A 25,639-nucleotide genomic window follows, 5' to 3' on the forward strand; every position below is an offset into this window, starting at 1 on the left:
AAAGACAAGGGACCATTTTTGCCTTTTGCTCAAGAAAAATCACTTATAGATGCTCTTAGCAAGTGGGATATTAAACTGAAAAAAACTGATCACTTCTGCTGCTACTCCCTCTCCTTTTCTCCATTTTTATACTCACAATTCTCCTTAAGCTATTATCAGGTAGACCCTATTTCCCTCACTATGTAAGCTTTCTTGGTTTATCTTTAGCTACATGTGTGAGTGTGAATATCATATATACTGAATTGTATTGTATGTCTTTATAATTGAGTTTTTCTCGACCATCTTTGAATGATCTTGCTTTAGTTTCTGTTTGCAATTTTTATGTTCAGTATAAACTGAGTGCTACTAAAGAAACAAGGTTGAAGAATTGATTCTTTTTCTTTGTGTACCGTAGGAATCAAGATTGAAGAGAGGAGTGATAGAATTGTTTTCAACTTTTCCAGTTTTTATCTGCTAAATTGTTACCCCATCTGTCCCAATTTATGTGGCAGTGTTCGACTTTTGAGAATCAAACGAGTTTTTCTTTTACTGTGTTATTTTTCATGTCTTTTAAATTGTTATTATAGTACTTTTACGTAATTTACAAATATGTAAAATTTATTTAATTTTTTTTTAAAGATTTTATGTCCGAATTCACAGTCAAAATGAAGAAATTTGACTCTCGAAATTCGAACTATGACACATAAATTAGGACAGAGGGAGTATGTATTAGGGAGCCCTGTTGTCGCATTTAATGAATGGGAGAAGATTTAACATCAATTTGAGAATATTAACTCATAAGGTTAACCTAATTCCAACTGCAAAGTTGCATCGAATTGATGCTTTACAACTTTGTTTTTGTTTCTTCATCTATGAGGGTTATGCTTATCTCTAGTTAGATTTGTTTCAATGCAAAAGGTTGTCTCTCAAGTTTGAAGACAGGTTTATCTGATCTTACACAATCTTCAGAAAATTTGGAAGTACAATCTACAAAGAATAAAAATGATCTTAGTTCTCTCTTCGTTTTTGTTACTTATCAGTATAACATTCAAAACGTTTAGTTAGATCACCTATTCATGTTCCATTTCCATGATATTGCTCGAAAATAGTGGCATGAGATTTTTGTCAGAATTTCATGTCTTCAAGCATGCTCATCACTATCTCTTTTTGAGGGCAAGATAAGTTGGTAAACAATAGACAAATACAGCTGATAATGGATATCTATCTCTTGTAGTTCTCTCAAGCAAATTATTGTACTTTGTTATAGTTCTTGTTAGTTTAATTGTGCCTAATCACAATGGAAAACTATTTCAGTTTTCTTGCAGATGGAAAATTCTGGAGCAAGCCCTTTAAAAGATACTCCCGTTGAATTAGATGCAGTTTCAGAGGAAGAGTACTTTTCTCAGTCTACATTACTCAAAGAATTTATTGAAATCCCCACAATTGAGAAGGCATGGACTTTGAAATCTAACATTGGTATTGCTACGTTGACCCTCTCTGGATCTTCCGAGGGATAAATATAGATATTTTGTCATAGCACTTCTTTTCTGTCCCCTACAAAAAGGAATTAGCTACGAATTTTTTGCCTATTTGTTGCGAATTGTTAAATTGTTCGTCGCTAACAAATTTTTTTGCTAATCCGTCGCTAAATTGCTCGTAGCTAACATAGTTTTTTGATAATCCGTTGTTAAATTGCTCGTAGCTAACAGATTTTTTTTGATGATCTGTCTTCAAATAGGAGTAGTGATGGATTTTGTTGTTTAGCTACAGAATTTGACCGTCACTAATTCCTGTTTGTTATGCATATCATGATTTGTGAGAGCCAAAAGATGACTAGTAATGTTCTTTCGATTGTTTTGTGGCGTTAGGAAGCTCACAGGTTATGTTCTCAATTAACCAACCTAACTTACTGGAGAACAAGAAGAGGAGATATGCATCATTTAGTCACATTTCTAAAGAAAAAGATGATTCTGTACAATTTCATTGGGCTGCTTTCCCTATTGAGATGGATACAGCATCTTTGATGGTTCCCTCTCCATCAGGCTCAAAGCTTGTTGTAGTTCGAAATGCTGAAAATGGTTCTCCTACTCGCTTTGAGATTTGGAGTTCATCTCAGATGGAAAGGGAGTTTCATGTTCCTTCGTCTATCCACGGATCTGTATATTCCGATGGATGGTAATTTAATTCACTATCCAAAAAGCACTATTTTCATTTTCTTATCATGCTTCAACCTGATGTAACCAGTAACCAGTTTAATGCTACAATTTGGTAATATTATTAAGTCATTAATTAGTTGCTATTTCTATCATTGCCTGGTCTCAGGTTCGAGGGAATTTCCTGGAATTCTGATGAGACTTTGATTGCTTATGTTGCTGAGGATCCTGTTTGTGCAAAACCTACATTTACATGTTTTGGCTACGAAAAAGGGGATTGTCTAGATAAAGACTGCAATAGCTGGAAAGGACAAGGAGATTGGGAAGAGGGCTGGGGCGAAGCATATGCTGGGAAAAGGCTACCGAAGCCTTTTGTCATCAACATTAATAGGTTAATGTAGCTGATATCTGCTTAACTAATCCTGTAACCTTTATCATTTAAACGTGATGTGCAAGCTACAACTTTCTGCAGCGGAGAGGTACGCGCTCTAGATGGCATAGAGAAGTCAGTGAGTGTTGGACAAGTTATCTGGGCTCCACCGGTGAAGGGCTCACTACAATATCTAGTTTTTGTTGGGTGGCCATCAGGGATGAGAAAGCTTGGTATCAAATACTGCACTAATAGGCCTTGTTCTCTTTATGCTGTTAGAGCTCCTAGTTTTAGATCAGAACCACGTCTATCTGGGTAGGTTGCTTTCTCTGAAGTTGCTTTCTCTGAAGAAGCCTTTCCTTTTTCAAAGATTTTGACAGCATGCTTACATTATACTTCTTTATTGCCACTGAACCGACTAAGTATTTATTGATATATTCTCTTTGATATTCTTGCTATTTGATTCTTTTATCATCAGGACGGATGCAAACCTATCGGCAGTTATGCTGACAGAGAGCATAAGTAGTGCATACTTCCCTCGTTTTAGGTATGTCTTCTTGTTAGAATTATTGGCTCTCAACAACTCCTCCCAACAAAAGAACAAAGCAAATTGGAAGAGTAACCTTAAAATGGGAAATGACAAATGGGTAACAAAGAAAAAGAAAACAATTCAGAAGTTCACTTTGAGACTTGAGAGGCTCATGGATTTTATTTGCCTCGCTTACTTTTCTTGGTGTGGTCTGTCTACATCACACCTCTTGGGGTGTGCCCTTCCCGGACCCTACTAACAAGGGAAGCTTTGTGCACAGGGCTGCCCTTTTTTGACTTTCCTTTAATAGATAAAAAGGTGATATGGCTGCTTAGCTTAGTGGCAAAATCTTATAAACTCTTAACTAAATTTCTTTCATACTTCAACACTCGGTGGTGTAGATAACTTTTTTCAAACTATAACACAAAATCTAACAACCATTCTTGTTTTTCTCAATTCCCAGTCCAGATGGAAAATTCTTGGTGTTTTTATCTTCAAAAAGTGCTGTAGATTCTGGAGCACATAATGGAACAGAGTCACTTCATAGAATTGATTGGTCCTTTGATGCAGAGCCACTTCCGCATAATAAAATTGTTGATTTGGTATTATTTTTCTGCTTTGCTCACAAACTTATATGAGTGGTTGTAAAAGAATCAGTCACTTACAACTCCTATTTTTATTAAAAGTAGTACTCTTGAGTAAACTAATAAAGTTTCTCAAGGATGGATTGCGAGAATCATGAATCTACTTGTCTTGGTGATTACTATCTCTTTAAACTTCTAGGATGCATGACACTGGCTTTAATGTTCATATGTTTTAAAGTTGCTTTACCATGGTTAAGATGTATAATTTCTTCTGCACCTTTTTTTTTTTTGGGTTATGTATGTTGATGCTATTTTCCACTTAGTCTTAGTTGGATAGAGATTATAATTTATTAGTTCTTGTGGTCACTGTCCTTCTTGTTAAATTGAACACATGGATGGTATAATGATTTCACCTTTCCATTTTCTGAGTTGCTGATTATATTAATTTACTGTTATGTTCAATGACCTCTGTAGGTTCCTGTTGTGATGTGTGCTGAAGATGGAGGCTTCCCTGGGCTATATTGTTCAAATATTCTTAGTACCCCGTGGCTTTCTGATGGACGCACTATGATTTTATCATCTGCCTGGGGCAGCACCCTAGTTATACTAACCGTGGATGTCTTGAGGTAAAGCAGGGAAGACATTCTGTCTCCATTGTACTCAAATGTTATACATCTTCTTATGTGTTCAACCACATGCTCGTTTACTTTCAGAGGAGATGTATCACGAATCAGCCCTAGCACATCAGAGTTTTCATGGGATGTCCTTACTCTGGATGGTGACAATATAATTGCAAGTAAGAGTTAATGTTGACTTTTTAATGTACAACCTCTTTGCCGACCATGTTACTCCATGTAAGCTGGCATTTTAACTTGTCAAAAAAGAATCACGGTTGACACCTGAAATCTTATGTTTGATCTTGAAATTTATTGCCTAATCAAAAGCCAAGAAGAGTCTTCTGATGCTGTTTTTTTCTTTGAAGTATGTAGCAGTCCAGTTGATGTTCCTGAAATCAAGTATGGTTGTCTTGTCGGGAATGCCTCCGATAACACCAGCTGGAATTGGCTAGATATCTCAAGCCCCATAACCAAATGCTCTGAAAAGGTGAATATAATGTCCGTATTGCTTAAATTTTGGCTGGACTTCAACTAATAAGACAAGCCTTTTCCTAATTTTTTCCTGTGATTCTTCAAAGGTGAGGTCTTTGTTGTCATCCAAGGAATTTTATATAATGCCGATCCCTGTAAGAAATGTCTCTGAGGATCTCACAAGAGGTACGAGCTAAATCAGAATAAATTTGCATCGTGGCCTTGCCTTTTCTTTTTTAAATGTGTATAAACCGAGATATTATAGATGAGTTCAACAGATGTAATATTTATTCTCAGCTCAACTTTTTGTTTTTCTCTGCTTCCAATTTAGTGCCTAAATATGATTCATGTTAGGTGCAAGCAAACCTTATGAAGCTATTTTTGCATCCTCCAAATCAAAGAAGCATGATGCATGTGACCCACTGATTGTAGTCCTTCATGGGGGTCCTCACTGTGTTTCATTGTCAAGCTTCTCAAAGTCTTCAGCTTTCCTTTGCTCGCTTGGATTTAGCTTGCTTATTGTAAGTTACAGGTAAATTAAGAGTACCATAACCACTCATCTCAGAAATAAAGCATTATCTTGATCATATTACAAAACCAATCTCTTATATGAGGTCTTTCCAGAGGTTCCTTGGGATTTGGTGAGGAAGCAGTGCAATCTCTTCCAAGGAGGGCGGGTTCGCAGGTGCTTTTTGTCCAACCTTCTCTATGAGAGTCAATTTCTATTCTTTTTTATGACAAGGAACCTGCAGCCGCTACCCTTTGGGTACGCATAGGATAAACCCCGCTCCTGTGCAATAGCCCACAAACCACACAGGAGAGATAACCCGCACTAGGCAAGCCCCGTGTGACGCGCTCATCCCAGAAGGCAAATCCCCTGCTGTCATAGGCAAAGGGTTTTGAAACTGAGACCTCCATTATGGAAGTCCCATGCTTAATTAACGGAGCCACTTTCTATTCTCTGAAATCATATTTCATCCATAATGAGGACATTTCTTTTAAAAATTTCTTTCCATTGTTGAACATCCACAGGATGTTAGTGATGTACTTGCTGCCATAGACCATGTCATTGGGATGGGATTTGCAAATCCGTCCAAAATTGCTTCTGTTGGCATATCCCATGGTGGATTTTTGACAACACACTTGATAGGCCAGGTTGGTTACTAAATATTTGTGCATGGCCATTAGAAATCCGTTCTGATACTTCGTCTATTAGGTGATAGGAAAAGTCCATTATTCTATTCTTACTGATGCACCTCATGCAGGCACCAGAAAAGTTTGCTGCTGCAGCTGCTAGGAACCCAGTATGCAACCTTGCTCTAATGGTTGGTACAACTGATATACCTGATTGGTGCTATTTTGAGGCATTTGGAAGTGAAGCAAAATCAAACTTTACAGCAGCACCTTCAGCTGAACACCTTGCTGTATTCTACAAGAAGTCCCCAATTTCACATGTATCCAAGGTCTTCATCAGCTGTATTGCTGTTATTGTTGAATACGGCTACTAGATTATAGTTATCATTTTTCATCTACTTACTTCAAACAAAAAGAAACTGGAAATGGGATGAAGAAAAAATTGCAGTTAATTTCTTCTTGGCATACTTTTTGCTGGTGCTTAAATTACTGGAACTTACACAGGACTAGATAGTTTTATTGATGCTCCTACACTCATATGGTGGTAATCCTGCAGGTCCAAGCTCCCACACTCATGCTTTTAGGTTCCAAGGATCTTCGCGTGCCCATTACTGATGGATTACAAGTATGTACTTTCCTATTTTTTTTATTATTATTTTTTTTTAATCCCTCGTGCGCGTAAAATCAGACTAACAATGGAAAACTGACACCAAATTCAATCGCTTCCTTGGCTGCACTCAAACATTTCACTGCTCTTAATCCAAGCAGCTATTCTCTATCGCTTGAGTTCTCCAATTTTCTCTCTGAGTTTAACATGAAAGAATGCATTCTGCTATTAATTGGGACTCTCATGGGACAATCATTCAGCTCATTTGATCATCTTGTGACAATGAAGTTAAGTAATCAGACAAGCATGAAACCTTCGTAAAATGCTACAGCTCTCTCTTTCATTCTGGAGAAACCTTAGTATGTCTTGACTGGTTCGATGATTGATATAAACATTTCATCTTGTAAACATTTTTTTATTCTTCTATATCTGTGCAGTATGCACGAGCATTGCAGGAGAAAGGGGTAGAAGTTAAGGTGATGACGTTTCCTGATGACATACACGAACTCGACAGGTAATTGTGTTCCTTCCCCTAATTTGAAAACTAGTTTTTCCCCCCAACCCGACAGGATCAATAACAGTTCTCCACTTGCCGTGAAGTGACTAAATTTCACATTATGACTACATAGTGAGATCTAATACCATGCATTTACTTACTTGGCAGACCAAGAACGGACTTTGAAAGCTTTCTTAACATTGGAGTGTGGTTTAAGAAGTACTGCTCATAGATTGCCAGATAAATCGGTGTTTTTGCAACAAGAATGTTAAGAGATTCATGGTTATGTTGAAACCTGGTCTTCCAAGGAAATGAAGGTCATAAAATGACTCGAATTGATCATTGATCATACTACTGAAATGCTTGTAATAATCTATATAGCACTTGAAATACTATACTGTCGGACTCTTCAAAATGTCGCCAAGTGAGTTTCGGGTCCAAAAGTAGTGCATTCTTTGAGGATCCGACACGGGTGTGACATCATTTTTAGAGAGTTCGATCAACATAGCTTGAAAATATGTGTTTGCTCAAATGATGTCGCACCCGTTTTTGGTTTGTGATGGAAAAAGAAACTTAATAAAGAATGCTTGTAATAATCTATATAGCTTGAACGAAGTGCTTTCTTCAACAAGAATGTTTGCTCTATGAAAGCTAATGAGAAATAAGTGTCCTCCACCCCAAGCTGCCTACGTAATGAATTAGAGACAATCAACATTGGAGGAGAAAACCAAGTGTCTGTCTTTACATAAAACCAGCAATGTTTCTATGTTTTTCCTTTTTGGCAGTCCCATACATACCCCAGTTATCTCTGTTTTATGCTCTGGAAAGAGATAAAACACTTCATTAATCAGCGATGCATACTCAACCCGTCTTCTAAGTTCTCTTGTCTGACTGTTGTTGAATTGCTTTCTAGTCATACTTATAGGGGATAACTGTTGGACTTGTGCTCCTGAACTTGCTGTTGAGCCACTACACAAAGAGTTCAGTCATTCAGACAAACCGACTCAAGTATCCTGTCTCAAAATACAAATTCAAGTATCCTGTCTAAAATGTATAAGAATTTTAGGAAAAGGTCAAATGATAGATTCAATTTGAGGGTTTAGCCAAATAACTACTTTCTCCATCCCAATTTACAGGTTATTAGTCACACGATTGTCTTCATCCGAGTTATTTGAACCTCCGTTGTTATTGCATTCGAGGTCCATTCTGTAAAAAGGGACAAACTAGGCTCTTAACGTAGATTTCTGCCTCAATACATGGAACATAATTAGTAACATCTAGATATTTAATTGAGTCATCCTTTGGATTATATTTCGCCAAACGTGATCCAATTTCAAGCAAAATGTCACCTTCGTTTGACACTAAAATGGATAGATATGTATGTGACCTAACGTCATCAGGAGTCCTGATTGTAAACATCTTTGTCCAAGATTCTTTTACTCCATACTCCTTCGTAATTCAGACATCAGCATGACTCTGTGTGTAATTGCACAACACAGAAAGATCACTTCCAAGCACTCCTAGATAAAGATGACGATACTCTTTAAAATTGCAGGGCTTTTGTATCTCTGTCCATTTCTCATTACCCAAATCAATAGAATCGATTTCCCAGCCCTTTTCAAACCAATGAAGTTTTCCGTTCACAAGCTTGCCCGGAACATTAAAAAATTCCCTACCCTGAAAGTCGCTAATATGTCTTCAAGAATTACTCTTTAGACTATATACCTTGACCTCAACACACCTCAGACGTACGTGTCTGTGAATAGGGAAAATACCCACTACCTTGTAATCATCTTGGAACTCATCCTATGCGAAACCAAATTTGAAACGACCAGGTCTTCCAAATAGTAACGACAGGCGTAACTGGGCAGTCTCTTGTACTTTCTAATTGATGGATTCCATAGAAACAAGACATCTAATCCGCCATCTACACTGATGGCAAGACAAATCAATCCATTGATAGAACCGACAAGCCGATGATAATCATCGGGATTTTTACCTGGATAATCCAAGTCATATGCCTCAGCTATAGAATCGTAAAGTAAACAGCTGAGAGAACAGTCCTTGACACCTTGGACAGATGTACTAGCAACCTTAAACATAAGTCCATGGTGGGTGTAGTTCTTGTTGCTAGCTGATAATAAGAGATGGGTCTTCACAAATTCATTGCTAGAGATTAATTCAAGCCAAGATTTAGAAACAGACCTGAATTTCAAGAGGGATTTCACAGGAAGGTTTAACAAGATTTCAGTGATGAGTTCTGCAGGAAGGTTTGGCATTGACAAGACTGAATCTTTGCTTAAAATGGATGGAAAATAAACAGGATTTGTGGGTTTGCCCCTTTTTGGGTGTGAAACGCCTTCAGATTCCATTTTGGGTTGCAGAAAGGAATTGGAACGCTTGAAGTTGGACTTTTGCTGTGGAGAAGACTTATTATACCGGGCAATGTTGAGTCCGGAACCAAAATGCCCCAAAAAAAAACAGTTTCGATCAAAATACCCCAACAAAAAAAAATGTTACAAAAACACCTTTAGCGCAGTAAATTACTGCGCTAAAGAGTTAACGGAGACGGCTCCGTTAACTGCTATAGCGCAAGAATTTTCGCGCTATGTCGTTGTTTTTTTTTTTTTCCCGCTTCTTTGATTAACTCTTCTTTCGTTACACTTTTTAACGTACTTTGACCATAAATTAATCATGCTTCGGGACCCCGAAACTTCAATATTTTATATAGAACCCTACTTATTTTTGTGCGATTAATTAGGTAGGATCAACACATCAAGGATACACAAAAGTTCGGATGACCGTTTTAGAGGTTGAAAAGTGCTCGAACGCCATTTTCGTTCAAGGCTCGGTGACATTAGCTTGAAGTTCTTTACGAATACTTAAACTTGTTAATTAATAATTAATCAAAAGTTAGTCAAAATGGCGCGTTCACGCATAATGATATATTAAAAAAAAAAAAAACTTAATTAAATTGCATCATTCATAACCTTGAGTAGATGAAAATACTTAACACACTAATTCATTAATAAGAAACCCATGATATATTAAAAATGCAATCATCAAAGTAAGAAAAAAACTTAAAAAACATTCATCAATTAATGCCCTTGAGTTGATCTTCCGCCACCACCGCGAGACGTGCCACCACCACAGAGGTACTTCCACCACTAAAGTTTCCTCCACCCCGAGAGGTACTTCCACCGCGAGATGTAGTTTGACCACCATGCCGTAAGGGACACTTGCGCTTATCATGACCAACATAATTGCAAAATGAGCATTTTCGAGTGTATCTCCCGGTGGAACATCCATTTCATTACGAATACACGAGTATGCATTCTTTCGAATTTACGGATAAATGCTTTATTTGCAACCATTAAAAATGGATCTGGTGGCCAATAACTCTCACTACCAAGTGGGTAGAACCTTCCAGCACCTACCAAATGGGTAGAACCTTCCAAAGATACGTTTTTGCATAATTTTCAACCGTATATTCCTCGGCCATGTAAGAAGAGGCGTTCTTTCCTATTGTGATAAAACACTTGAAGGCGTGAGAACATGGTACGTGATATGATTGCCACTTGCCGCATGTGCATGTTCTTAGAATCTCACAAATTGTGTGAACGTTACCTCCTTTACCTTGGTGCACACTTGTTGTGAGTTCAAATATGCGCTCGGGGTTCGTACTCCATCCGATCATGTTTCGAGCCTTATATTTGTGGTACTCGAATAGTTTTAACGGTTTTGGCATCCATCTTAGACCTTCTGCGTACGTGCTTTGGCCTCTTTTGATCTCATCGACGAACCACTCCACAACCTCGCTTAAATGTCATTCTCACTATTTGCGGTGACGGGTAGTCCGTGCGTATTTTAACAAGCCATTGAATGACAGTTTGTTGTTGTTAGCATACCCCATCGTCTACCTTCATCCCGGTGTAATGTCCATTTGTCTTTATCAATTGCATTTAACCAAAGGGAAGGCTTCCTCATTCGCCCGCCTAATAATGTCCATTTGCAGTGTTAAACTTCTTCTCTTGATGCTTTCGTTGCCCGCCCACATCCAATTGCAAAGTTTGGGATTCGATATGCCTTTTGGAAGTTTGCCTTCAAATGCCTTAAACAATAACGATGGTAGGCAAAGGGTGGTTGCCACCCCGCAAATTGAACATATTGTGCAATATGCCAAATTTACCTCGTCTCGATATCACACATATTCCCATGCGATCCTTAATAACGTGTTGCCTTAAGTAGTCCAAAAACATACCCCACGTACTAATGCTCTCATTAGCTGCAATTGCAAAAGCTAGAGGGAATATAGCTCCATTTGCATCCATTCCAATTGCTATTAGCAGCTTTATGTCATACTTCCCGTACACATGTGTTCCATCTATTGATATTACAGGCCGACAATGAGCAAACCCATCAATGCATGGTTTGAAGGCCTAAAATACAAAATCAAAAATATTATCGGGCACACCAGGCTTCGATTTGAGCTTCCATTCAACAACAGTATCATGATTGAAGTGTTGTAGAGCCGCCATGTATCTCGGCAACGTCTTGAAAGAGCCCTCCCAATTGCCGAAGACTATTTCATGTGCACGCCTTCGCCCAAGATACGCCTTCCTCCTAGTGACGCTTTGTTATATACTTTCAAGAGGCTCTAATACGCCTTTAATAGAGAACCGAAAAATTGGAAATATCAAAGATATAACAACGAGGAACATTATATTAATACAAAAAATAAAAGAAACTTAGGCGAAGGGGATACCTTGGGTTTTCTCTAATGTCGCCAACTAATACACGCGCAATCAAATTAGTATCTAGATTGCAATGATCATCCGGGAGGTCACCCATATCACAAGTGTGCTTTGTGGTAGAACTTTGAAATAGTCCACATCTTTTGACAGCTTCCTTACCACGGAGCATCCATTCATAGCCTTGATACTTTCGCTTGCGGCACCAATCGCCAAAGTTTTCGTGTGGAATCGTCAACTTTCAACTCCCTCATCCCCTGGATGCAATAAATCTTAACAAACCTTTGCAATGTTTTTTTCAAGCCGAAAATCATCCCTTTTTCAATATGAGCCTTTTGTTTTACTAGATCCACTGGCTCTTTCCACAAATTTTGCCGAATATGATCATCATCCCTAGTAAAGACAAAGGCATCTGGGCGATCTTGAAGATGATCAAGATATGGGATCTCATCGGAATGCCACTGAATCGGGGTCGACTCTTCGTCGTTGAAATTGGTTTGGCAACGAACCGAGTTATTCTTGTGAATTCGCTCCTCCTCGTGTGTCGGACTATTCATCATGTCTTGCAAAGTTCTATTTGATGTTGACGATTAGTTCCAACCTCAATCTCATCGTCACTTTCCTCCGCATTAGGTATTTCCTCACTATCGCTGGGTGATGTCACTATATAATTCGGATAATCTGGACCATCCATAGCACGCCTTTGCCTATAATTTGGTGCAACCACCATATTCTCCCACACAAGAAATTAGGGTGTTTTAACTACTACACATCAAATAACACTATTGATGTTAAAAAAAATAGACGTACCGATAGTAATCAATGCGCACCGAAACTTGAGGAAGGACCATCGCTTTGAGTTGTTGGATAAGGCCGAGGATGTTCCAACTCGATTCATCCATCCCGATTGAGGAGACCGTCAATATGATCCATATCGTGTGTATAACCCCTAAATAGTATAATCAACATCATTAGTAGCATTCAAGTGTCATTACACATAATAATAATAATAATAATGATGTAAAAAATGAATATTTACCACTACCCGTCAAATTGCTGACTTAAACTATCCAGAGGCATTTGGCTAGTCAAAATGCTTTGATAGGTACTCATGTCGAGGTAATTGTGTTGATAAGTAGGTTCGCTTGAGTAACTTCGCTGAATTATAGACGGGGCTTCCGAACGAGGTCTATTTCGGGCTTCCCGAGGAGCCCTAGCCATGAATTCAAATCGATTAATTGGGACCTTCTCTATATACATTTCAAGGACGTTTAAAGTTATACATTTCCTATAATCATAAGGCGCTTCAAAAAATCATCAACGATTCATCATCTTGAATGTACCACTGACCATAACTAGTTACACCTTGCGGCGTAAATGACGTTGGATATTTTTCAATTATATTTAGATCAAAATCACTTCTACTAATTTGTAGTCTATTATACAAGGCTTGGAGTAGTTTTGAGAATTTTAAGTCAAGTGGAAACTTAACATGGTATTTTGGGGAAGAATCGTAGCGCAAATTATTTTCCTCGAATATAATTTGTCATCCCGAAATAAAGAAACTTTAATTCTTGGAACATACGTTTATACTTTGAATAATTTAGGAGGAATACAAAACGCAAAACTAGATGAAACTTTGAATTTTTTGCTTTTTTTGCGTTATACGAACTCGGTATTTATAACCAATATAGAACCAACGCGTGTATGCAATTACGGTGTTACGTCTAATCAAAATAAGTGTGGAGAGATATAACGCATTATTTTGCGTTATACTACATTTAAAGATATAGCGCGAAAAATCTTGCGTTATAATGCATATAATTTACTAAATAATGCGTTATCAATATAACGCGATGTAATTTACTGCGTTATACATAACGCATTATTTTTACCGCGCTATACAGCTGCTCCATTGTCACCTCAAGCTGTCAAATAGAAAAACGTCATGATTCGAATCAAACTTTATATAACGTAATTTGACGAATAGTTGTTACCAACCACACAACATTTCACACAAAATTGAGCTACTATGTCATTTTTTGACCAATTTAGAGATATTAGCCGTGTTATATCATTCACTCCAAAGCAAACATATTTGAAGCAATGGGTAGGACACGGGGAACTAGATGATGATGATTTTCATTACTCAAATAACCCTAACGATAGATTCAATCGAGAATACAATAATAAAATGACGGAGGAGTGGGATTGGCGTGTTAGGAGGCTGAAACAGACAACTGGAGCACAAGTTAGCGTCGCCGCAGGGCTTAAACGCAAAAAAACGTGCTATGTCAATGCCTTGCGGAACTCCGCGAGTTTAATTTGGCTCTTAATCGTTTTCGCGAAGAGAACAATCGGATGCAAATACGTTACCATAGGGTAGAATATGGTACATATGGTAGCACAAGATTTAGATCCAAGTGGGATTCGGACTATGAAATGTCCGATGAAGATTAACATTTTTTTTACAATAAGGTAAATAGGTAGGGTCATAAAGACCCCTCCCCGGGGGGTACTTGGGGGTTTGCAACTATATAAGTAGCCCTTTCTTTGTTATTAGACTACACCATATTCAATGTCGAGAGTAGTAGAAACTCGGCTTGGTCTTTACTCCTTCCAAAAGAACCAAATAGCGATGACGATGAGAGTTCAAATCATAGCTTTTTCGAGCGATACTAGTGATTTCAAACTAGATGAGCTAAATCTCCACCTTCTTATTGAGCGTAATGATGATTTGCACGTGTGAAATATTCGATCGCGGGAATATTATTGCGGTTTACGCCTAGAATGGTCACGTCGGCTTGCCGAATCGAACGTCTTGTTCGTGACTTGAAAAATCTCAACGCTCCAATACCAACGAGGTACTACTTAACCACCTCAAGTAGGTGCGAGAACTTGCGAGCTTGCCGCGCAAAGGATTAGAAAAGAAAACAACGAGAATGCCGGCAAGACGATGTAGATTTTACACTCTAAAGTTAGGCGAAGAACAAGCATCATCAATGGGTAGAGAACTAATCACTTAGAAAAAGATGTGTCTTAAGAAACCGCCAATATTTTTCCGAGGACGATATTGAGGACTTGCACTCTGATGATGATTAAGAATGTTGTGATTTTAGTTTTAAGTTTAATATATCGTTATGCTTTTAGGTATTAATTAGTATGTTAAGTATTTTCATCTACTCAAGAATGTTGTGATTGTATTTTTGATATATCATGGGTTTCTTATTAATGAATTAGTGTGTTAAGTATTTTCATCTACTCAAGGTTATGAATGATGCAATTTAATTAAGTTTTTTTTTTTTTTTTGCATGAGCGAACGCTCGCCATTTTGACTAACTTTTGATTAATTATTAATGAACAAGTTTAGCAAGATTCGTAAAGAACTTCAAGCTAATGTCACCGAGCCTTGAACGAAAATGGCATTGAAAGACTTTTCAACCTCTAAAACGGTCATCCGAACTTTTGTGTATCCTTGATGTGTTGATCCTACCTAATTAATCGCACAAAAATAAGTAGGGTTCTATATAAAATATTGAAGTTTTGGGGTCCCAAAGCATGATTAATCTATGGTCAAAGTACGTTAAAAAGTGTAACGAAAGAAGGGTTAACAAAGAGCGAGGAAAAAAAAAAATAACGAGACTATAGAAAGAAATTATGCGCTATAGCGAATCTGAGCCGTCTCCGTTAACTCTTTGTATGCCGTAATTTCATGCGCTAGCGTGTTTTTGTAACATTTTTTTGTTGGGGGCATTTTGATCGAAACTATTTTTTCTTTGGGCATTTTGGTTCCGGACCCGGCAATGTTTCTCCTTGTTTTCAAAAGCCCCAATTGTTGCATTACGAAGAATATTTTGCTTTATAAAAAAAATATATATATAAAAAATAAAAAATAAAATCGGATAACTTCAATAATGGAAGACAAAGTCAAAAACCACAAGAAGGCATCCGTAGACTTCCGTGGGCAAACTATATTCTTTATTGAGCTGGCCAAGTAGGATTCAACATTCAATTTTTTTCAAAAACTTGTACTTTTTTTTAGCAACTTAAATCCATTGTTTAAAAGTAATACTCCCTCAGGATAAAAAAGAGTGTCTACTTAGCCATTTGCACATCCTTTAAGAAAATACTAACTCCTAGAACAAAATAGGTAATTTGACTAAATTGTCCCTAATTAAATAGGTATTAGAATTTGATCACATAAACTTAATAGGGGCAAATCTGAAAAAATAAGATTAATTCTTTCTTGATTAGATAAGTGGACACTCCTTTTGACTCAAGAAAAAAGGCTAAGTGAACACTCTTTTTTATCCGGAGGGAGTATTTTGTAATTTTTAAAATTATATACTCATTGATACAAGGGTACACGCAAAGATTACCGTTTATACTAATATGGGTTAGTGTAAACCATACCAAGAGAGATAAGATTAAGAATAAAGATATCCGGGACAAAGCGAGACTGGCCTCTATTGTGGACAAGATGAAGGAAACGAGACTAGAATAGTTCAAGAATGTGAAGAGGAGATGCGCGGATCACCGGTGAAGAGGTATGAAAGGTTGGAAGTGGTGGGTTTAAAGAAGGGTAGACGTAGCCGAAGAAGTATTGAGGAAAAGTGATTAGACAAGATATGACTCAACTTCAGCTTACCGAGGACATGACCTTAGATCGGATGATATGGAGATCACATATTAGGGTAGAAGGTAGTTGAGCGTTGTCCCACTCCCCTGCGGAATAGGTTTGGTGGGTAGATAACATTACCATTATTCTCGTAGTTTCTTGTTCTTAATTTATGTTACTGCATGTTGTCTCTTGTGCTTCGGTTATCGCACTATTTTGCTCTGAATGCTATATCATGCTTTCTCTATTATTTGATATGCCTTGTTTAATTAAATATTTTATGTTTCAAACTGTTTTGTTCTATGTTACTTGAACTAAGGATCTTTCGGAAAAAATCTCTCCATCTCCACGAGGTAGGGGTAAGGTCTGCGTACACTCTACCCTCTCCACACTCCACCTGTGTAAATACACTGGCTATGTTGTTGTTGTATGGGTCCGTGTAAACCCCACCATATGTAAGAATGCTTTTTAATCAGAACAAATTGCAAAATTGTGATACTTGGCTCAGTTCTTTTATCAAAAGAATCTTTCCATTTAAAAAAAAATGATAATTTGGGTTTATGCACTCAAAACACTGCACGCAACTTCGATTGAACTGCTGCAATTGTATATTTGAGTCTGCAGATTTCAATTAGGTCACTACATTAGCTTAAACTAAGGTCACTTTCAGTGAGAAGCATTTTAATCTGGCAAAGGAAATAAGTCAAAGACTCAGAATTAATTAGGCTTACCATTTTAAAGTCCAAACAATTTTTATGAAAGCAAACAAGAAACAAGTGTCCTCCATTTCGAAAGCTGCCTACTAGAGAATGGTAAGTACCAATACTTAATAAATTGGAGACAATCAACAAAAGGAGAAGAAAACCAAGTGTCTGTCTGCATATAAAAACAGTAAAGTTTCTGTGGCATAAAACCAGCAAAGTGTTTGTTTTCTCCTCTCACGCAGCCCCTAAATATCCCTGTTATCTTTGTTTGATGCTCTGAAAAGAGATAAACACTTCATTAGTATGCGGTTCATACTCAACCCGTCTTCTAAGTTCTCGACTCTTGTTCAATTACTTTTTAGTCATACCCATAGTAAAAATGTTTGAACTTGCGCTCCTGAACTTGCTGAACCTCTACACAAACAGTTAGGTCCTTCAGAAGGTCTATTCTGAACATAAAAGTATTTGAGGTCAAATGATAGATACAATTTGAGGAAAAGGTCAACGATAGATACAACTTGAGGGTCTATTCAGCACATAAAAGAGTTGCTATAATGGAAACAATTCTTGTTCAAAATAACACTTCATCAAAAATTCTTGTTCGAAATAACACAGATAACACACTTTGTTTTACTTTAGAATAGACAGAGCCCTCTTAAACAAAGGTCATCCCTAAAATCAGCTTCTCCTATATTCCAAAGTTCTTTTGTACCCCCAACCCAACTTTCATGCTCATAGCAGCAAAACTAGCATCCTAAACTGTTTACCCATTGCAATGCATACTTCTTTTCATCATTATTACTGCTAAAGGGAAAGAAAGACAGTTCAGCCTTAGTAGATCAAATAAGTAAAAGAATAAGAAGATCGTTCTCCAAGTTACTCTCTCAGGCCCAATTTATGTGGTGTAAAATGGACAAAGTATAATCGGAAAAGGGTCAAAAATACCCCTGAACTATCAAGATTGGATCACTTATACCCTCTATTTGCATTTGGTATCAAATATACTCTCGCCGTTACCAAAGGAGGCCACTAATACTCCTCCACTTAACGGCTGACCATTTATGTGGAAAAAATTATCCACGTGGACAGCCATGTCAGTCTCTCTCCCTCTGCCTCTTTAGTTCAGGGGTATTTTTGACCCCTTTTTTTTGTAGTTTTAAATTTTTTTTCTAGATTTTCTACACCACCACATATCCCCCCTCCAAACCCCCCACCCCCCATTTTATTTTTTTTGTAGTTTTAAATTTTTTTTCTGAATTTTTTACACCACCACATACCCCCACCCCCTCCACACCCCACCCCCCCCACAAAAAACTTTTTTTTTTTTTTTTTTTGAAGTTTTTAATTTTTTCGGATTTTCTACACCACCACATACCCACCCCTCCACACCCCCCCCCCCCCCAAAAAAAAATCTTAAAAAAAGTTTTAAAAGTTACTTTTTTTGGATTTTTACAACACCCACCCCATGATCCCCCCTCCCACCCGCCACCACCCCCTCCAAAAATTTTAATTTTTAACCACGCAAACTTTCAATTTTTATAATTTTTTTATAAAAGATAAATTAAATATGAAGTAGAATAAAAAAGTTTTTATTTTTTCACCCCACCACCCCAACTACCGCCCACCCCACCCCCCCACGAATGACACCCTACCATCCCCTTCAAAAAAAAGTTTTGAAAAATTTTCTTTTTTGATTCTCTACACCCACCCCCACCCCCTCCCCCTCCCGAATTTTCTATTTCAGTCTTCATATTTAAAATTTTTGACCTAGGGTGGGTGTGAAGGTGGGTCAGAGAAAATCTAGAAAAAAATTAAAAACTTCAAGAAAAAAAAAGCTACACCTAGGGGTATGGTGGTAGAAAATCTAAAAAAAAAAATTAAAAACTACAAAAAAAGGGTCAAAAATACCCCTGAACTAAAGAGGAAAAGGAAGAGAGGCTGACGTGGCCATCCACGTGGATAATTTTTTTCCACGTGGAACCGCATCAAAATGGCCCTCTTAAGGGTATTAGTGGTCAAGGTATATTTGACACCAAATGCAAACAAAGGGTATATGTGATCCATTTCTGATAGTTCAGGGATATTTTTGACCCTTTTCCGAAGTATAATTAGACTTTTGAAACTTGTGATCTAAAATAAGTAACAGATATTTGTGTGGCTATAAATCATCATTTTAAGTGTAAAATAAGAAGCTTAAAGTTAAATTGTCTTAAAATAAAGAAGTATTACATTTTTTTTGGTATAGACCAAAAAAGAAAGTATGCTACATAAATTGGGACAAAGTAGCTATTAGAAGCAAGAAAACACCAAGTAGTCCAGAAGAAAATAAGTTGTCAGCTATTAGCAGCAAGGAGAAAACACCAAAATTGGATACTATCTCAGACCTTAAACTTCGTTAAATAATTCCTTCATTTCCTCCTTTTTCCCTTTTTGTGGATAATGGTGGTGCCTCAGTCAACTTGCGCATCTCAACTATTCTACCAAATACTTGCTACCTCCCACTAGCACACGTACCGGGTAACTTATCACATCCAACCTTTTCCCTATCAAGCTTTGACCTAAAGAAGAATAGTCAGAGAAATGGATAAAAAAATAACCATAAGGGCTACACCTAGACGTCATTGGTGCATTCAACAAAATTTCCACGCCTCCGTTGCTCTATTCAAACTCTATCTATGGGCACAACATCCCTCTTAAATAACTGGTCAAGAAGAGAAACTATGTCCAGTGCCACATTACACCAAGTAATACAACAAAATAACTTCTCTAGCAAAAGATTATTGTTTCTTGAAAATAGTGCAAAAAAGGAAAATGACTAGCAAGATTCATAAGCAATACGGAAACAGAATTTAACAGCACTTAAGAAAAATGCATAGAATGTGATCTTACAGGATATTAGTCACATGGTTGTCTTCATCTGAGTTATTTGAACCTCTGTAGTAATTGCATTCGTGGTCCATTCTGTAAAAAGGGACAAACTAGGCTCTTAACGTAGATTTCTGCCTCAATATATGGAGCAAAATTAGTAACATCTAGATATTTGATTGACTCATCCTTTGGATTATATTTCGCCAAACGTGATCCAATTTCAACCAAAATGTCACCTTCGTTTGATACTAAAATGGGTAGAGATATATGTGACCTAAAGTCATCAGGAGACCTGATAAACATCTTTGTCCAAGATTCTTTTACTCCATACTCCTTCATAACCCAGACATCTGCATGACACCACGTGTAATTACACAACACAGACAGATCACTTCCAAGCACTCCTAGAAAAAAATGACCATACTCTTTAAAATTGCCCGGCTTTTCTATCTCTGTCCATTTCTCATTACCCAAATCAATAGAATTGATGTTCCATCCCTTTTCAAACCAATGAAGTTTTCCATTCACAAGCTTGCCCGGAACATTAAAAAATTCTCTACCCTGAAAGTCGCTAATACGTCTCCAAGAATTACTCTTTAGACTATATATCTGGACCTCAACACGACACAGACGTATGTATCTGTGATTGTGAATAGGAAAAATACCCACTACCTTGTAATCATCTTGGAATTCATCATATGCAAAACCAAATTTGCAACCACCAGGTTCCTCCAAAAAGTAACGATGGCGGCTTAGATTAAGTCTACAATTAGGCAGTTTCTTATACTTTCTAATTGAAGGATTCCATAGAAACAAGTCATATAATCCGTCATCTATTCTGATGGAAAGACAAATCAATCCATTGATAGAACCTACAAGCCAAGGATAATCTTTGGGATTTTTACCAGGATAATCCAAGTCAAATGCCTCAGTTATAGGATGGTTAAGTAAAGCGCTAAGAGAACAATCCTTGACACCTTGGTCAGATGTACTAGCAAACTTAAACATAAGTCCATGGTGGGTGTAGTCCTTGTCACTAGCAGATAACAAGAGATGGGTCTTCACAAAATGAGGGGTAGAGATTAATTCAAGCCAAGATTTAGAAACAGACCTGAATTTCAAGAGGGATTTCACAGGAAGCTTTAACAAGATTTCAGTGATGAGTTCTGCAGGAAGGTTAGGCATTGGCAAGACAGTATCTTGACTTGAAATGGAAGGAAATTGAGCAGGCTTTGTGGGTTTGCACCGTTTTGCTTCATTTCCTTCGGATTCCATTTGGGTTACAGAAAGACTTATACTAGCTTTTACATTTTCTTTTATAAAAGGGGCTTTGAATGTACTCCAGTTATTACGGTTCCAATAACACTGTTTTCGTTCTAAAGAGTAGTGCGTAACACAATAGTTTCGTTAACTAGGTTTTGTGCACGCGCACGTGTAGTTCCTATTAACAATTGATAAATGAAAAAGGCTCAAATATACTATGGAATTATTAAAAATGACTTATTTATATTACTTGTCAATAATTTAGTTCATTTATACCATCACCGTTATAAAATGGCTCATTCCTGCCATTTTTCATTAATTTGACATTTAAAATTGTGTTGGTTTAATTAAATGACGTGGACCTCTATTTGAAGGTCACGTGTCATATGTGGTATTGTAAAATCGGTGTTAATGAAAAATGACATGAATGAGTCATTTTAGTAATGGCGATGGCATAGATGAGCCATTTTGGTAACGACGATGATAAATGAACAAACTATCGATAAGCCGATAACCTGGCCATTTTTATAGTTTAAGATATTTCGAAATGTTTTCATATTTTGAATAGTTCAGTGGCATTTTGACCCTTTCTAATATTAAAAAAAGAATATAAAAATGCTTAGTGACTTTTCCAAAAAAGAAATTTCTTTTCTTAAAAAATTAAATATTCTTAAAACTTACCCTGCTGGTAAAATGGAAGTGTAGAATTTTCGTTTATTCTTTTCATAATAATTTCCAGATTTAATGCAAGCTTTATCACCCATTTATCGAGTGGCAAGGAACAAAGTAGCTATCTCTGTCCAGTTGTTCAGGAAAAAAAGATAGCCTTGTTCCCATGGTTCGTCCACAGTTGCTGCTGCTATAGCTACTACCACCAAAATACGCAACATGGCAACCACTCTCTCCTATGCCTGCCCTAGCACCACCACCAGCAAGAGGTTCTTGATAACAAGCACTGGCCAACAGTCACAACCATGCTCCTCTTCAGGTCATTTCTCAATATCCCTCTGTGTTTGTGTGTGAAGATATATGCTTTGTTGATATATGTTGTTACACTATCTTGAAATTAGGGTGATGAATGAAGAAATGAAAGGATCAAGACTTGATAATTTAATGGGCGGATTCAAGCTTATTAAATGTAAATATTGTTGTAAAAACTGTTGAGTTATAATCACAGGTATCTTCTTTTAGCTTGAGGCGTGTTGTTGTTGATGACACTATCCTTAAAGATATTTCACCCATAAGATTCAACAAGCTATTCTAGTATCAACTAGAGAAGAAGCAGCAGAGAGTAATTTAGTAGTGGTATATTTCTCAGAGGAAAGAATCTGACTGGGTACATATAGGTGAGATATTCAGAAGGTTACACTGACTAAAGTCCTATAAGTCATAACAGTGCAATGGTAATAATTCTGAAATAATGGTCAGTATCCGGAGGTAAGGTGCATTTAATCTCAAAGGAATGTAGGACATAGTTTGGTAAGTATGAATTTTGCCTTTTTCTGGTCAGCTCAAAAGAACAAAATTAATTTTTGCAAATCAGAATTGGATTAGGCCTCACATATATCTTGCACGGCTGCACGCAGAGATGCAAATCCACCTCTGTTTGCCTTCAGACCCATTTCTCACTGCATAAGCCCATTCTTTTTCTAGCTCTTTACAAATTTACTAAAGGATAATTTCTAATAAAGTGAAAAATAGAGCTCTTCCTAATCCGTGAGAGACACTTCCTATTGAGATACCCTTCATTTTACTAACAATTTTTAAGCTGGTCAGGGATGAAAGTGTACGACAAAAACAACGACGACATACCCCTGGATGAAAGTATACACTTTAATTAATTGCTTTTGGACTTTATCTAGCAAATATATATTTTTGTTGTGTAGAGATTCAGCTTCAACTCACATTTATTCCCAATATTTATGTTTCACATGGATAATCAGAACCAGACTCGTCCTGGTATTAGACTATGAAGCTGAAAATGTTAGTGCTAACTGTTATGCTCTGCCATATTAGCTAAATGTTATGCTCTGCCATATTAGCTAACTGTTATGCTCTGCCATATTAAACAGTGCATTGGCAATGTTGCTAGCCATTGTTGACAATTGTAAAATGACTTATCATGGGTACCTATAATAGCACACTTTCAGTTCTCCCTATAACATAAATTATATCAAGTCTCTATGGAAATTGTCTTATTTGTCAATTTTCTACTTTATACACGTGCTGTCCAGGATTGCAGCAATAAAATGATGGTGTTATCAATTCGCACATTAAATAAATTTTAAGAGTTGATTATGATGCCTTTGTTCTTTCCATTGTGTATCATGAAATTTGAATTAAAATGGCAAATGCAGCCTGCTATCAAGGGGCATTGCATTCTTATGGTCTGCAGAAGCAACAAGTACAATTAAATAGCATATCGAAGGCTATGAGAACGAAAAGACTTGGATCAGTTGGAAGACAAAAGAAAGGAGCAGTTAGATGTAACATTGAACTTCAGGACTTCATTGGTGGAGATCTCATTAAACTTGATTTAGGTCAATGGTTATCAGATGTTGAAGAACACAAAGCCTTGGCAATTTACTCTCCTCATGAAGGGGGTTATGAAGGACGCTACCTTACACGTCTTAAGTACCAGGGATATCATTTCTTGGACCTTTCTGCACGAGGGCTCGGTGACCCTGAAACCACTCTTACTAAGTTCCACCCTGTTTGCCCTGTATGTTTAGCAATTCGTGCACGATATGCTTATTCTCGAAAAATATAAGCTGATATATCTAATTGATTGTCACTTGCAAATTTAATGTTGCAGGCTCATGTCGGGAAGCAACCAATAGCTAGATGGTATTTTCCTCCAGAAGTTGATTATAGACTTTCTCTACTTCCTCCGGATGCCAAAGGATTAGTGGTTTGGATAATAGAAGCAAAGGTTAAATCTACCCCTTCAAATGTACAGTCTTATTAGTTTGTCAGCAGTATTTTGACTTAGATATTAACTCTTTGACATAAAATATTCAGGTATTATCAAAGGCAGAGCTGCAATTTCTTGCTTTACTTCCGACACTTCGTCCTAATGTGAAGGTCATTGCAGAGTGTGGTAACTGGTAAGATTTCCCTTTTCATCTTCTTTTCTCCTGTTTATCAACCAACTCTCTTGGAAAAAGGAAACTTTGAGATCCTGAATTTGTAGTTAAAACTTAAAACAACATTGTATGCAAAAGCTACCTGGATTTGCTTCAGCTTAGGCATCTGTGGTCAATGCTGCATACTTTATTATAATTCTGAGGCTCTAGATGCAAGAATCAGGACAAGTATTATAATATAGAAAGCATCTTTTATTTTTCCTTGTTCATACTGAACCCCTTTGTTTTTGAACTTAAGAGGTGCAACTTTGAGAACCTTTCAACATTTATATTTTGATCCATTACATGACTATTCTATTATATTCATGGCATGCACAGGAGAAAGTTCATGTGGAAGCCACTCAAGGAAATTGCAGGGTTATCTTAGTCATAGGAGGAATAAGTCCACAATATTGGAACTTGACACTGTAAAATAAGCATTGCTTTAGTGACACTATTAAATAGGCATTTGCTTGAGGTTCTAATTGTGGATTATTGTATGCTTCAATGCCATACATCAATGTATATGAAGTTAGAGCAAAGTTTTCATATGATGCCTTATATATAATCATGCATTATCCCATAGTCTAACTTTCCAATTGTGCTGATTATATTCGTATGTTTGAGAGATTTGAATCATCTATGCTCTTTCTACTTTGTTCGGTCCTCTTTTATCATAAAACATACTAATTAATTTGTCGCTTAACACCAACTAAGAATTCTCTAAAACTGGAGATTATTTAAATCTCCGAAACATTATCAACTTGAAGAAATTCATTGAAGGTAAAAATACATTGTGTAAATAACAAATTCAAAGGGAGCAAACCCTTTTCCAACATCACAATGAAAATAAGGGACCATATTAAACATTGTTACAACGGCCAAAAAGGAAGACATAAGTCATGGTTGAATTTGTATAGTCACAAACAGAAATCAGTCTTGGTCTGTCTTGTAAACATTTTTTGGTCCATTAGTAGTTGGTGAAGATTTTAAACATGTGCACTTATGTGTAGTCAAGGAACAAATGGGAACCCCTTCTTTGCATTGCGCAATTCCAACGCAATCGAAATCCTTAGTGCAGAAAAACATCCCATTGCTTGCTTGTCCTATAACACCATTGACATTGTTGAATTAGTTATTGAAAAGAAAAACAAAAATTAACAAGAGTTGTACCATTACATTTCATATTATAAAAAGGACACAAAAAATTGCTAAACTATTTTAGAACACAAGTCTCCAGATAAGAAAATGTAAGGTAAATAGATCTAAAATGCTTACCTAACAAAATAACCTAAAAAGAGACCAAGAAAATCTTAAGGAATGTTGCCTTCCCCATTCTTTTCCAAGTTTTGTGGTAGCACAAAGAGTAA

General features: G+C 37.0%; 4 protein-coding genes across 6 annotated transcripts; 2 read left to right on the forward strand and 2 right to left on the reverse strand.

Moving 5' to 3' along the window:
• LOC132063605 (acylamino-acid-releasing enzyme-like) lies at positions 1-7,355 on the forward strand. Of its 3 annotated transcripts, XM_059456271.1 has the most exons (18): positions 3-159; positions 1,294-1,455; positions 1,848-2,154; positions 2,302-2,523; positions 2,605-2,817; positions 2,981-3,049; positions 3,495-3,633; positions 4,090-4,241; positions 4,329-4,411; positions 4,598-4,719; positions 4,811-4,889; positions 5,058-5,235; positions 5,328-5,388; positions 5,736-5,858; positions 5,969-6,166; positions 6,394-6,462; positions 6,882-6,958; positions 7,109-7,355. In XM_059456271.1, the coding sequence occupies exons 2-18, from the start codon at positions 1,305-1,307 to the stop codon at positions 7,170-7,172; spliced, it is 2,307 nt and encodes a 768-aa protein (XP_059312254.1). In that variant the 5' UTR covers positions 3-159; positions 1,294-1,304; the 3' UTR covers positions 7,173-7,355. The 3 variants fall into 3 exon arrangements, with proteins under 3 accessions (XP_059312322.1, XP_059312254.1, XP_059312398.1); XM_059456339.1 differs by lacking the exon at positions 5,736-5,858 and having other exon boundaries at positions 1-159; XM_059456415.1 differs by lacking the exon at positions 3-159 and having other exon boundaries at positions 1,323-1,455; positions 1,852-2,154.
• A 310-nt stretch (positions 7,356-7,665) lies between these two features.
• LOC132063777 (F-box/kelch-repeat protein At3g23880-like) lies at positions 7,666-9,378 on the reverse strand. Its single transcript, XM_059456523.1, has 2 exons — positions 8,940-9,378; positions 7,666-7,909 (listed from the first exon to the last, which is right to left on the reverse strand). The coding sequence occupies exons 1-2, from the start codon at positions 9,310-9,312 to the stop codon at positions 7,860-7,862; spliced, it is 423 nt and encodes a 140-aa protein (XP_059312506.1). The 5' UTR covers positions 9,313-9,378; the 3' UTR covers positions 7,666-7,859.
• Positions 9,379-19,112: 9,734 nt separating this feature from the next.
• Positions 19,113-21,169, reverse strand: LOC132063860 (uncharacterized). The gene is made up of 3 exons (XM_059456629.1): positions 20,993-21,169; positions 19,903-19,974; positions 19,113-19,571 (listed from the first exon to the last, which is right to left on the reverse strand). The coding sequence occupies exons 1-3, from the start codon at positions 21,154-21,156 to the stop codon at positions 19,505-19,507; spliced, it is 303 nt and encodes a 100-aa protein (XP_059312612.1). The 5' UTR covers positions 21,157-21,169; the 3' UTR covers positions 19,113-19,504.
• A 739-nt stretch (positions 21,170-21,908) lies between these two features.
• On the forward strand, positions 21,909-24,818 carry LOC132063932 (NAD(P)H-quinone oxidoreductase subunit N, chloroplastic). The gene is made up of 5 exons (XM_059456744.1): positions 21,909-22,132; positions 23,502-23,866; positions 23,960-24,076; positions 24,166-24,251; positions 24,609-24,818. Exons 1-5 carry the CDS (start codon positions 22,033-22,035, stop codon positions 24,655-24,657), a joined length of 717 nt encoding a protein of 238 aa, XP_059312727.1. The 5' UTR covers positions 21,909-22,032; the 3' UTR covers positions 24,658-24,818.
• Positions 24,819-25,639: the final 821 nt, after the last annotated feature.

Source organism: Lycium ferocissimum, chromosome 1 (genome assembly GCF_029784015.1).
Source record: "Lycium ferocissimum isolate CSIRO_LF1 chromosome 1, AGI_CSIRO_Lferr_CH_V1, whole genome shotgun sequence".
Lineage (NCBI taxonomy): Eukaryota > Viridiplantae > Streptophyta > Magnoliopsida > Solanales > Solanaceae > Lycium > Lycium ferocissimum.